The following is a 12,051-nucleotide window of genomic DNA, read 5'->3' on the forward strand; positions in this document are numbered from 1 at the left end:
TTAACTGTTTTTAAAAGGTAGGTTGCCAATTGCAGTTACCGATGTGGTATGTGGCAAACCTTAAGGGAGTGGTTTTCAACCTGGGGGGCGCGATCCCCGGGTGGGTCGTTTGCCTTTTCTCTGGGGGTCATGAAGACGACAATTAAATACCAATCACTATAACAAGAATGCCATCTAAATACCATAAAACAATAACTGTATTGATATTAGTGAATGTTCGAACAGTTGAATAAAAGTTGAATGTTCAAACACTGAGGAAAGTTGCGAGATAGAATGTTATTTTAACAATGTAGGCTTATTATTGAGTTCCCGGTATCAATCATAAATAGCCTACGGCAGTGCTTTTTAACATTTTTTGGAACAGTACACACTTTTCCGTTTACTGAAGAACTTGTACACCACGAGAAACATTTGGTTATGATGTCACAATAAAATATAGCATTTTACAAGCTATACCACTTAAATACATGTTTGTGTCAGTTTTGTGCTATTTTGCATACACAAATGTACTATATATGTCTGAAGGGGTTGTGAGTTATATTGGGTTGTTAAAATGGGTTGCGGTATGAAAAAGGTTGAAAACCACTGCCTTGATGCATATTGTAAAAAAGTGTAATAACTTAATTTTAATATATGGTAGTAAAAGTTCTGTTTTACTATGTGAGTAACAAACTGGTAACAACCCTAAATTTAATCCTATCCTAGGTTGAAAAGTTACGTAAAATTCATCAATCTCAGTTGCAGCCGCGCATTTTGTCTAAAATCAACATAAAATGTGGTCAGCTGCGAAAGCTCAAGTGGGTAAAACTTCTGTAACATTCACACTAATGGTTCTTTGAATAGTACTTCATTTTTGGCCGTGCAAACATCTTAAGCTACATAAACCTTTCCCCCAGACAATATTAAAAGTTTCTAACATGGATCAGACTACTAAGATATTAAGCAAATTTTAACCAGTAGACTATGTACTATATCATAACTAAATTATATTCAATAATTCCTTTCAGTTTTGTAATTTTTAAATCATAAGAAACTCATTTAAAATTAAAAAAAAAAGTCGGTCAAAAGTAAACAAACTACGGAATGCCAATTCAATGAGTTTACTTTCAAGTCCAACTAAGATGTTTTACATATAAAAGCAAATTGCTCTGCTATTATGGATAACTAAATTTATTCCGATGCAAAATCAAAATAGGGTTTGACCATTTGAATATAATCTTTACCATATGACAGCGGATAGCTAAAAAAATCAAAACTTAAGATTATATTTTATTGAAAAAAGCATGTTTAAAATATATTTTGCACTAGTCTACAATCCTACCACATTTTCGTCCGTGGGTTTATGTTGCTAATATTATTTGGGTTAGGGTGGGAGTTAAGAGTTAGAGTGGGTATTATGATTATATTTATTCCTACATATTTACGCGTTTCTTGCAAGTTCAACTTTGACAACTCGTTTCCCGAGTGTCAAAATAAATGTGTTAGGAATTTAGACCAGCGCCATACGTTTTTTGAATTTACGATTAAATTCCGCATTATGAACGTCTTTAATAGAAAAATAAAAAGTTTTAGAGCAGAAACAGACTTATATAAAATCCTAAAAGCACAATATATGACAATTTGAAAACTATGAGGTAGTATTAATACATTTTAGGAAGTATACACCAGACAAAATTAGTTTGAAAACGAAAGAACAATTTTCTTGACGTTTTGACTTTTTGAAAATCTCTATCGAAAGGGACTTTCCCGCAAAAATACCCGGTTGCTATGCATAAACTCCACGTGGTGTCGCTAACGCAGCACTTAATTTTATAAAAAAGGGCAATATCTTGTTTTTGAAGCATAATAGTTTGAGGTTGTTGTTAAGGCATTTTGAAAGTTTTTAAGATGTTGTTTAAGTTAAAATTTTAAGATAATACTTAATTTTGTATGGGCTTTGATGTTCTTAGTATAGTTTTCAGTTTAAAATTGAAAGTAAATTACCCTAGTTTTGTGAAATACAAAAATGTGATAATTTATCAGTTCTTGAATTAATTCATGCCTTTGGTATACAAATTCTGTAACCAGCCGTGTCAGTAGAAACAGGTGTTTTGAGTTTTTTCTCTGTTACAACTAGGCTACATTGAATAGTAAGGATTAACTCTGTTGCAAATAAAACCCGGAAATAGTCAAGAATCGCAGCTATCCATTCTATTTATTTAGGCTAATCCTTTAGCTGCCTAATAAGACTGAATGCAAAGCGCATATCAATATTATTTCAGGAAATTAAAAAAAAATACAAAAAACATTTATTCTCGCATGTTCTTAAATAAAGATCACAGCAGTTTCACGTGTCAGTTGGAAATTGTGGTTTGATAGTTTACAACTTTTGGATTGCAGGTCTACCAAACCTTCAAAATGCATTTGGCAACGTTTCAAGGTATCTAAACTAAAGTATTTAAAAATATATTTATTAGAATATACTTTAGTTTTAGTGCTCGCAATGTATTAATTTTTTTTTAAACTGCAGAACATGTCTGCAGGTGCAAGAAATAATTAAAGACTCATTGCAATGTCCTATTTCACGGAAACCTTTAGTGAAAGGCGAAAGATTTACACGTTGTGAAATGAGACCAAAGTTCGCAATGTATTTATTTAGACGATTTTAAACTTTAAACACATTTTTGCGCCACCTAGCAGAATATATCGCACAATTTTACGGCCGCTTACAGCATAAAAGAGAAAGTTTGAACAAAGCGTTAAAAATGCACGAAGAAAAGTAATGAGCCAAACTGGCATTTAATATTCAAGCGGCTTTAATTTTTATAGTTAATGCTATGTTTAAAAATAACAAACGCGCAAAATCTCGAACAATCAAACTTAAATTTAATTTATTTGGTTTGTAAAATAACAATATATTGGGATCCATTTCTATTCTTATAACTAGTTTTTTTGTTCGCGTTTTTTTAACAGAACCGACGAAGAGTCATTAGTGTGTAAATGTATTATTTGTGTTATCCAGGTGTTGTCGCGTTGGTTTTATTCTTCCATCCTTCCACCGGGATGCCGATTAGTAGCAGACTGATGAAGATCTGCAACGCGATATTGGACGGGTTTGCAGAAGAGGCTTCTATACCGGAGCTCAACGCATGCAAAAGTAAACAGTAACTACTAGTGTATAGTTAAGTAAAAAACTGTGCTGTTTTTGGCTAAAGTCAACCCTTAACTTGTTTCCGTTAGAGAAATGATTACTGACGGCCTAAAATTAAAAAATTAAAGTTAAAATTTAGCGTCAATTTAGTGAACTGTTTGTTTCTCGCCACCTAATGTGACAGTATGAAAAACAAAAGTGGTAAAATTTGGGTTTTAGGTCTTCGTTGAGGCCCGTATAACAAGGAATGGAGCTGGTTTATCCTATTTCGTGAATTTTAATTTCAAAACATGCTCTGTTAAGACGAATGAGTTGCCATTGTATTGTGATATGTAGCATAATGACGGCGTTTTAAACGTTGTTTCATTTTATTTTATTTTGTAGAAATATTTACCCGTCAACACAGCAACATACAGTGTGCTATTTTTGGGTGCAACATTGTCGGGCACAAATCACCGTTATATAAATGCTCTTGTTGAATTTTAAGTGTCATTCACATGAGTATTTTATCTTTATAAAGCTTTAAAACTGACGGCTTGCCCACCACTTGACTGCGGCAACCAAACATGCTGGTTCGGATTCAAGAAGGACAATTCAGGATGCGAAGTTTGTGAATGCGACAGTAAGTAGGAATTATCGGTAAAAAGAATTGAACCCGCTGCTAGATAAACAATGGAAATGGATTTGTCCACAAATGGTTACAATAACTTTAAAAAGAGAAAATATTAGGGTAATTTCACTAACTTGTCTGACGAAGGGCTGATTTAAATGAGATACGTTAGCTCTATGCTTAATTGTCATGTATTGGATTTCCACCACTGAATCTGGATTAGTTTTGAAACAAAAATGTGCTCATCCTGTAAAAAGTAGACTAATTTACTTCAGGCGTTTTGCATTAATACCAACTTAAAGCAATTGAACTGGCGCTCAAGTGCACTGTTTAATGACAAATTGTATTATAAAGTTGGCTAGCTTTCGCACTTTACCCGACTTGGGCCTAATGGAAATAAAGCTTGTCAAAAATTTCAATGCAATTTGCTGTTAGCAGTGCCACCTGACTGCCAGATTTCCAAAACAGCTATAACTAGTTTACTTTTTTTTAATCTGAAATGTGATTTGGCGCTTTAGGCGATTATAACTTTCAAAACATGTAAGACAAGCCACTTAGAAGAGACACAAGGGTCGCATGGTTTGTCGTTCCTTGGTCTGTGTGTACAAAGCTACTTGTTATTCAGATGTGTACGGAGGTGACGTTTGGCTGACCCAGGATCAACAAGTAATGATGAAAGCGAACCTGGGGTTGGTGGCAAAACATGGAACTCGTGGATACAGAAGCGGAACGGAGAGGTGGACGGACAACTTGGACGCGATTGAAGGGAAATATATAATCCCCTACACATTCACCACTGGGATGGGTGAGTGGGTTATTGTAGTAAACACACCATTTTAAAACGAATTAAGTCCAAGTCCAGTCATTCGAAAAATAACTTAAGTTTAAGTCCAGTCCTTAACAAAATAACTTACATTTAAGTCAAGTCATTTGCATTAAAATATATGTTAATGAGTAGCAAACAACAAAAATTTAAGCAAATCTTTTTTTTTCATAAAATGAGGTAAATTACCAAATTTCCCGCAAAACTGTTTACTGAAAAGACGTAATGCTCAAAAGATTTAAGTCAAGTTAAAAAGCAACTTAGGTAAATTTAATTCAAGCCAACTAAAAAAAACTGAAGTCTAAGTCAAGTCGCAGTCCAAGTCACAGCATTGGCATCTATATATATTTCAAACTTATAAAAAATTGTATGTGTCTTTTTGCTGTTTTTCGATTCGTTTTATGTTTTAAAAAAAAAACAAGACACTGACTGCTAAATCGTTCTACTCTAGGTTCACAAATATTCTACTAGGTTTAAAATCAGAAAAAATCGGGTAAGTAATTGTAAAATTCAGTATTCAATCTTAACATTCGGGTTTATGCCAAATGACAACAAGGCTGGTAATAAATATTAATAATAATAAGTTTTCATCATTACTTAACTGTTACAGACTCGGGCTCGATTTCAACGATCAGAGCTGCACTTGATCACATTTCGAACCGAACCTGCCTCGAGTTCCGACGCTGGTTGTTCGATTACGACGATTACATCAAGTTCAACGACGAACCTGGATGTTATTCCAACGTTGGAAAGACCGGGGGAGAACAAACCGTAAGTCCGAGGGTTTGGGGTTCAAATCCCTCCTAAGGCAAACCATAATTGTAATGGTTAAAATGGTAGATAATGCTATACCGTAATGGATTCCAATGTACTTAGGTCTATATGGCATTAACAATAATGATACAAGCGCTTATTAGAACGTCCTAATCAAGATGATGTCGATTTACATACACTATCAAAAATGGTAAAGGATTTGGATAAAAACATTCTTTGAAAAGGATTATTGCAAAAAGACCAATAAAAACAAAGTGGCTAATTTTGATGAATAGTTGGCTTCTTAATTAAAAGTATTCTTAAGACAAGTTCGTAGTAAAAGCAAAAATAAGGTTAACAGTGCTCTAGTTTTAATTGGGCTTTTATGTTATTTTCTACACTATTTTGGTTATATTCTATAACAGTGGTTATTAACCTTTTTTCAGCCGCGCCCCCTTCGGTAATTTTCTCATGCCTTGCGCCCCCCTATGATAATATATCGACATTTTGCAAATAAATATCACAAAGAAAACAGGAAAATAGTGAAGGGTGTCGTTGGTCGCACAAAGCGCGAAAAATTTTGAGTTTTATTTGGTCGAATTGGCTAAATTGCAACCAAAGAGGCGTTTCGCATTGACCACACAACAAATTGCCCGCGCTCGACACATTGATTTTATCGAGCTGATTTTGACGAACTTGTTGCGAGGGCATTTACTCCATAGTTGTAAGAGTTGTATGATGTCGAGTGCAAAAAATCTCAAGCGCAAATATTAAACATTGCGTTATCGTGTTTCAAAAGATGTAACGACACACAATACAACGGCAATATTACAAAAACAATATAGTTTCGCGCAAAAAAAGTTCGACTCCTCCTGTTGCTATAGCCTGTTATCATATATAAAATATGGATGAAAAATAGTCCGAAAGGGCGATAGCTTTTATCGTTTATCTAAAAGTTAATTTAATAGGGCGGTGATATCGTGGATTTTGTGAAAAGAAATGAGAAGATTCGCGCGCAGCGCGAAAATTTTTTGCAGTTTTAACGTTAAAGTTGGCAAAAAAACAGAGTTTGTATGTAGGAATTATGCCTAACCCAAACGAAACCATTAAAATCACTGCAAAAAGTTAAAATATTGAAGTCGAGCTCGCGCCCCCCTTAGAATTGCTTGGCGCCCCCCCGGTACCACTGTTCTATAACTACATTTTTTAAGAAAATATTTCAGATAGTTGAAATTTATAACTTATTATTTTATAAGTGATATTTTTAAGTCGTAGTCAGTGCTTTACCACTCGTTAAATAACCACGTTGACCTTCAAGTCAATCACATAAATCCAACCTGACTTCCAGATACAGATCGGGCGAGGTTGCGCAACAATGGACCGCGTTCTGCATGAGTTGCTTCACTCCTTGGGACTCTGGCACGAACACAATAGACCTGACCGCGATCAGAACGTCAGGGTTCTGTGGGGAAACGTCGATCCTGGTCAGTAAAGCGTTACAAAAATAAATTCTTAACTTTTTATTGTTACGGTAGTTTTTGATGTTCATTATGAGGTAACTTTTCAGTAATTTTTTCCTGGTCGTCCCGGTCTGTGTAGGGATGAAAAAAGATTAATTTTATGATTTACTCACTGTTACACTATTTTAAGTTTAATGACCCCACTCCATTTAAAAATAACCTGATGAAACGATTGTTCTGAAAAATTTGAAATATTTGAACCTTGAGAAAAAAATAAACTCTTTGAACTAAAACGTATATTTGTTTGGTTAAAGGGCATTTTCCACTCGAACTTTATTAATTCAAGTATTGTCAAACGAACGAAATATTACAAATTATTTAGGAAAAAATAGCAAACTTTAAAAATGACCAAAATTAGGTCAAGGGTGGCATTCCCATTTTATCGATATTAAACTAACATTAACCGCATTTCTCTTAAAATTGTATTCCAACAATGTGAGAATTGACCTTGAGTAATGCATCAGCAACGAAAAAAAGTTTATTTTTCTATTATCTAAATTTTAACTCAAAACTTTTATTCCAGACCAATATACAAGTTTTCTTTGGAACGAGGTTTTCGACTCTAGCGGTGTTTATGACGTCACATCTGTAATGCAATACGGCTCGTACACATTCAGCCGGAACGGCGAGCCAACCATGACGGACTTGAACGGAACAATTTTTCCAGAAGTTGTAAGTTTAAGCAAACAACGGATTGACATTTGTCCATTATTAATGGCTATTTCCACTTACAAGTTTTGTTCGTGATTTGCAGCCTTAACCTACAATTTGTTTATTTACTTTCCTCCTGAAAATAAATAAAAATAGTACTAAAATTGGTTAGAAAACAGGGACAGCTAATAGACCTTCAATCGTCCAGCTATATTGACTCATTTTTAGCAACTAATTTTTGACTTGAACGGATTGACTCAGCTGAGGTCTTTGGCATAAAATCTTACTACCTAAAAATATATTTTTCTTTAATTGGAAAGCATGTTGTTTTACTCAAGAAAAAGTCAAAATAATTTTGGGTAAGCCCGCTACCCATTTCTACTTGGGTTGTTTTTTAAGGTACCCAAAGTATTTTGCCGTTTTTGGGGTAAACTCATGCACTACCCAATGTAGGTACCTAACTTTTTCAAAAGTGTATATTACATCATTTTTACCATTCTTTAATAATATTCTTCACTTAAACATTTGACTTATTTTTGACAGACGAGGAACGCACTTTCACCAACTGACGTGGATCGCATCAACAGTTTGTACGAGTGCGATATTCTGGCCATGGCGAGTAAGGCATTGTGATGCGACTCACCTTTGGAGCCTTGCCACAACCAACTACGACATAATTCATGCTTTTGGAACATTGTGCAAAATGACAAGAAACCAATATAATACAAAAAGAAAAGGGCCTTGAGTGACCAAAATTAGGAAACATTGTCAATGTTTAGTTGTGTAAAAAATTGCCTTTCGTGTTCGACATATATATTCTGTTTGGCCTCACATTTGTTGCTCGTGTTTATCCAATAAAATGCGCCCCTGGATTTCAGATTTTAATATCAGCAGAATACTAAGAATATTGTAGCGATTTAATCTGAAATCAAAGTTCATTTAAAATGCAACTACTTCAAAACTCATTAAAGTCTGGATGCGAGGCTACAGCTCGCAAAACAACACACACTCAGTTCTTTGAGTTAGCTTGTTGACTTTTCACACTTATCAGGACTTTTCTCCACAACTTGAAGCAAATATTGCAATATACAGAAGGACCAACTCAGACTGGTTCGTTTAATTGGCACGCAATCAGCACAATGCAATTATATCAAGTGGGAATTAGTCAACAGAGAACCCTGTTCAGTCAGCATAAAACCCACTTAACCAGCGCAAAGCACATGCAGTAAGCAAGTGGCAGCGGGCAAAGTGCGGGGCTGTTTACAGTTTGCGAGGCGTGCTGTTTACAAGTGCGAGTTGCGACACAACGGCTGGGGATCAAAGTTTGAAGCTTAAATACGAGAAACAACAAGTCGCTTGCTAGAGTCAGACTTAGATGGTTTAAAATAAATGTGCTTGCAAATTTGACTAGATTGATGTTGTATATAGCTTACCTCGTCTGCCGCTTGAACTAACTTATCTTATTAGAAAGTTAAACTAATAAAACTTACAAGGGCTAAGAATTTAGAGAGAAATAATTTGTCCGATTCCTGAAAACTTAAAGAGTTCAGTGTTAATAAATAAACGATTTTAACGACTTGTATTTTATTTCTCTGCTTAAGTGAGTTCCAGAATCCAAGTGCGCCAATACACCGCTATCAGACGTTTTCGAAAACTTTCAAAATGGTCTAGAAATTAAGAGTAAAATAATTAGAAGAATTATCGGAAATGAAAGATTTTAGAGTTCCGTAAGGTGCGTATGACTATCAGAACATTTGTGGCAGTAAAATTGTATTCTGGCACACAATTAGCTAACTATCAGGATTCACCAGGAAACCTGTAAAAAGGTTTATGAATATTTGGAAAGCGCAAAACAAGAAGATTATTGTGAATTAAACGTGGCATTGTTCGTAATTCGGCAAAATGCTGTGCTAATGTTACTAGTTTGCAAGATTTCCAATTTGAATCGGAGCCTATTTGAGAGTGAAAATATTCATACTAAAACAAAAAATTGAAGCTAATAACTTCTATATGGGCCTTAATATTCTTACTACGTCTAACTAACCTACAACTATTATGCTCTAAAAGAATTGCTTATTGTTGAAGTTTATAAGAGAGTGCTGTTTAGGATCTTAACGTTTATTTAGCCCCAAGAAAGAAGTGCGAAGGCACAAATAAATTGTGTTAAAGCTGACCTACGGGAAAGCTTTAATTCTCTGAAATTTCTCAAACCGATCTCACTGCAGTTGAAATCCCTACAGCTTTACGTGTTTTAAACATTTACTTAGAAACGATATACCGACTAAAGAAGTGAGTCTAAATGATTTAATAAACTGTTTTAACAATGAGTTATTAGAAACTTGCACCGTAACCGAATAATGTTTTTTGGAGAATAATAGTTAAAGGTTGTAGGAAGAAGTAGTAAGAATATTAAAGCCCATGCAGATAGGTATCATTTTGTGAAAGTTTCGAAAAAAATCTGAAAACGTTCAAATTGCTGCCAACTTCTAAACAGGCTTTGATAGTCTTACTACGATAAACTTTTATTTTACAGTGTCGAGTATTAAAGGGTTAAAACTTACCAAAAGTGAAATATGAAGCTCGCTTTGCTGGTTTTGCTCGTCGGAGTGTTCCTGGTTTGTGAAGCAGCGCCAGCTAGAGGTAAAACATACAACATAAATAAACATAAAGTGTGTTTTTTTCTCAAATTGTTACACAGTTTGCATTTCATGTCGCTCCACGCTCTTGGGTGTGCAGCACCAAGTTTTGAGGTGTTCCTGTGTGTGATTATATTATACAATCTACTTTTTTCGATATTTAAGTGCGCAATATACCAAGTTGGGTGTGCACACAAATTTCTTGAAAAACTATCGGGTGTGAACCTGGCACCTGCCACAGAATACAGACTGGATTTTGTGCAGCACAGAAGTGTGCCTCAAGAGATGCTTAAGTGTGCCACGAAACTCTTTGTTATCAAAAAAACTATTCGTGTTTGAAAGACTGGAATGCAGCCAATAAAATAAGTTGTTTTATAAAAAATAAAGTTGTTTAAAATTGTTTCAGAGGGTGACCAAGCAAGTTGGTGGGAGACTGTCACTGGATTGTCGAGAGAAAAGTTAGAAGAAATAAAGTAAGTTACTCACAAACTGTTGACTTACCAACACAGAGTTTAACTAAGTATATATTAAACCCCGAATAAATACTAGAACAGGTAAAAACAACCCTATTGAAGTAGACCAGGTTTTCTATATACCCAGGTAACTTAACGAACTTTTGGTTTGAAGTTTAAACATGAAACCAGTGTTGATATTGAATTAAATTCGCACTCACCCGAACAAAACATCATCGTTAAACATCTCCATGCGCCGTCTTCGAATTTCCTCCAGTGAATTTGTTTTCATCAATGACTCACCTTTTAACTTCGGTTCGCTAACATAGTTCTCGTCATTCTCTATCGATTAGCGGAATAGTGAACGCGCAGAACTTGTTACAATGGTCGATGCGCTGGTTTCATTAGTTTTGTGTTGCGCAACATTTAATGTACGAGATTTGCGCAGTAATTCGTCTCACATTTGGCGTTTCCTATACTTTCTGGCTGATCTGCAAATTGATTTCAGGACAAACAACCAATGTTTGCTTAAGGCACTCGCAAGTCAAGCGATTACGTGTCAATCAGCACTCCCGGGGTAAATTGCACTGCGAGTGCAAAAACGAGCCTGTAAACCAAAACCAATTGTAGCTATAGACGTTACATAAAAACTTCATGCAATTTAATAAATATCTAAGCCTTGATTAAAACTAGAATCACTAAAAAACAAATATACATGAAAATAAAAGACGTAATAAGAATATCAAAGCCCATACAGAAGTAGGTATAAAATAAAAGGCTTTGTCAATACCAAGAAAATGCCCTCGAAATATCTTTTCGTGCAACTTAAACGATATAAAGGCGTTTTTCGCTTTGCGCTAATCGATAACATCTTTGTAATGTTGCATTGGTTTTGAAATAAACATCTCTTTATTCTAAAACTTAAAACTGATAACGAAGTGTGTGGCGTTCTTGGTTACAACCCAGGACGAAACTTTGTGACGTCACGTTTTAGCGTAACTAATATTTCGTGCTCTTCAAAAACAATATTTTTCTGACTGGTGTTAAATTCAGGACCAGAGTACATTCTGCGGCTAGCGACATCGACTTTGGAGCGATGTGGCTAAAAGCGAAGACCAAGCTCGGAACACTTTCCACAGACACCCAAGCAGCGTTCCGTCGCTTTATGGCAGGAAGGGCAGCAGCCGGACAACCATGAATATGATGCTTGGTGTAAAACTGCCTTGTAATTTGTGGCAGCTTCTGTATTACGTAATTACAACTATGAAATAACTTTCGAGTTGTTGTTCAATGCTATTACAACCAGTTAGCTCAGAGCAGAAAATTTCCAGCAACTGAATTTTAAAAGAAACGTTTGCACTTTAATAACGAATAGCAACAAAATACAAAAAAAAAATGTTTTTGTACATTTGAAATTACTAACGAATCTTGTTGTTACGAACATTTAACGCTTGTTATGCGCATACTAATGTCGCA

General features: G+C 35.1%; 1 protein-coding gene, 1 long non-coding RNA gene and 1 other non-coding gene across 3 annotated transcripts; 2 read left to right on the forward strand and 1 right to left on the reverse strand.

Moving 5' to 3' along the window:
* Positions 1 to 2,502: 2,502 nt before the first annotated feature.
* LOC146131751 (U5 spliceosomal RNA) lies at positions 2,503 to 2,621 on the reverse strand. Its single transcript, XR_014501713.1, has one exon. It is a non-coding gene; the product is annotated as a U5 spliceosomal RNA (small nuclear RNA).
* Positions 2,622 to 7,390: 4,769 nt separating this feature from the next.
* LOC146131752 (protein SpAN-like) lies at positions 7,391 to 8,313 on the forward strand. The gene is made up of 2 exons (XM_083397955.1): positions 7,391 to 7,508; positions 8,031 to 8,313. Exons 1-2 carry the CDS (start codon positions 7,428 to 7,430, stop codon positions 8,118 to 8,120), a joined length of 171 nt encoding a protein of 56 aa, XP_083254081.1. The 5' UTR covers positions 7,391 to 7,427; the 3' UTR covers positions 8,121 to 8,313.
* Positions 8,314 to 9,094: 781 nt separating this feature from the next.
* On the forward strand, positions 9,095 to 11,842 carry LOC146131753 (uncharacterized). Its single transcript, XR_014501695.1, has 4 exons — positions 9,095 to 9,219; positions 10,021 to 10,127; positions 10,530 to 10,596; positions 11,629 to 11,842. It is a non-coding gene; the product is annotated as an uncharacterized LOC146131753 (long non-coding RNA).
* The last annotated feature ends 209 nt before the right edge of the window (positions 11,843 to 12,051 follow it).

The sequence above is a fragment of the Ascidiella aspersa genome, chromosome 9 (assembly GCF_963924565.1).
Source record: "Ascidiella aspersa chromosome 9, kaAscAspe10.2, whole genome shotgun sequence".
In the NCBI taxonomy this organism is placed as follows: Eukaryota; Metazoa; Chordata; class Ascidiacea; order Phlebobranchia; family Ascidiidae; genus Ascidiella; species Ascidiella aspersa.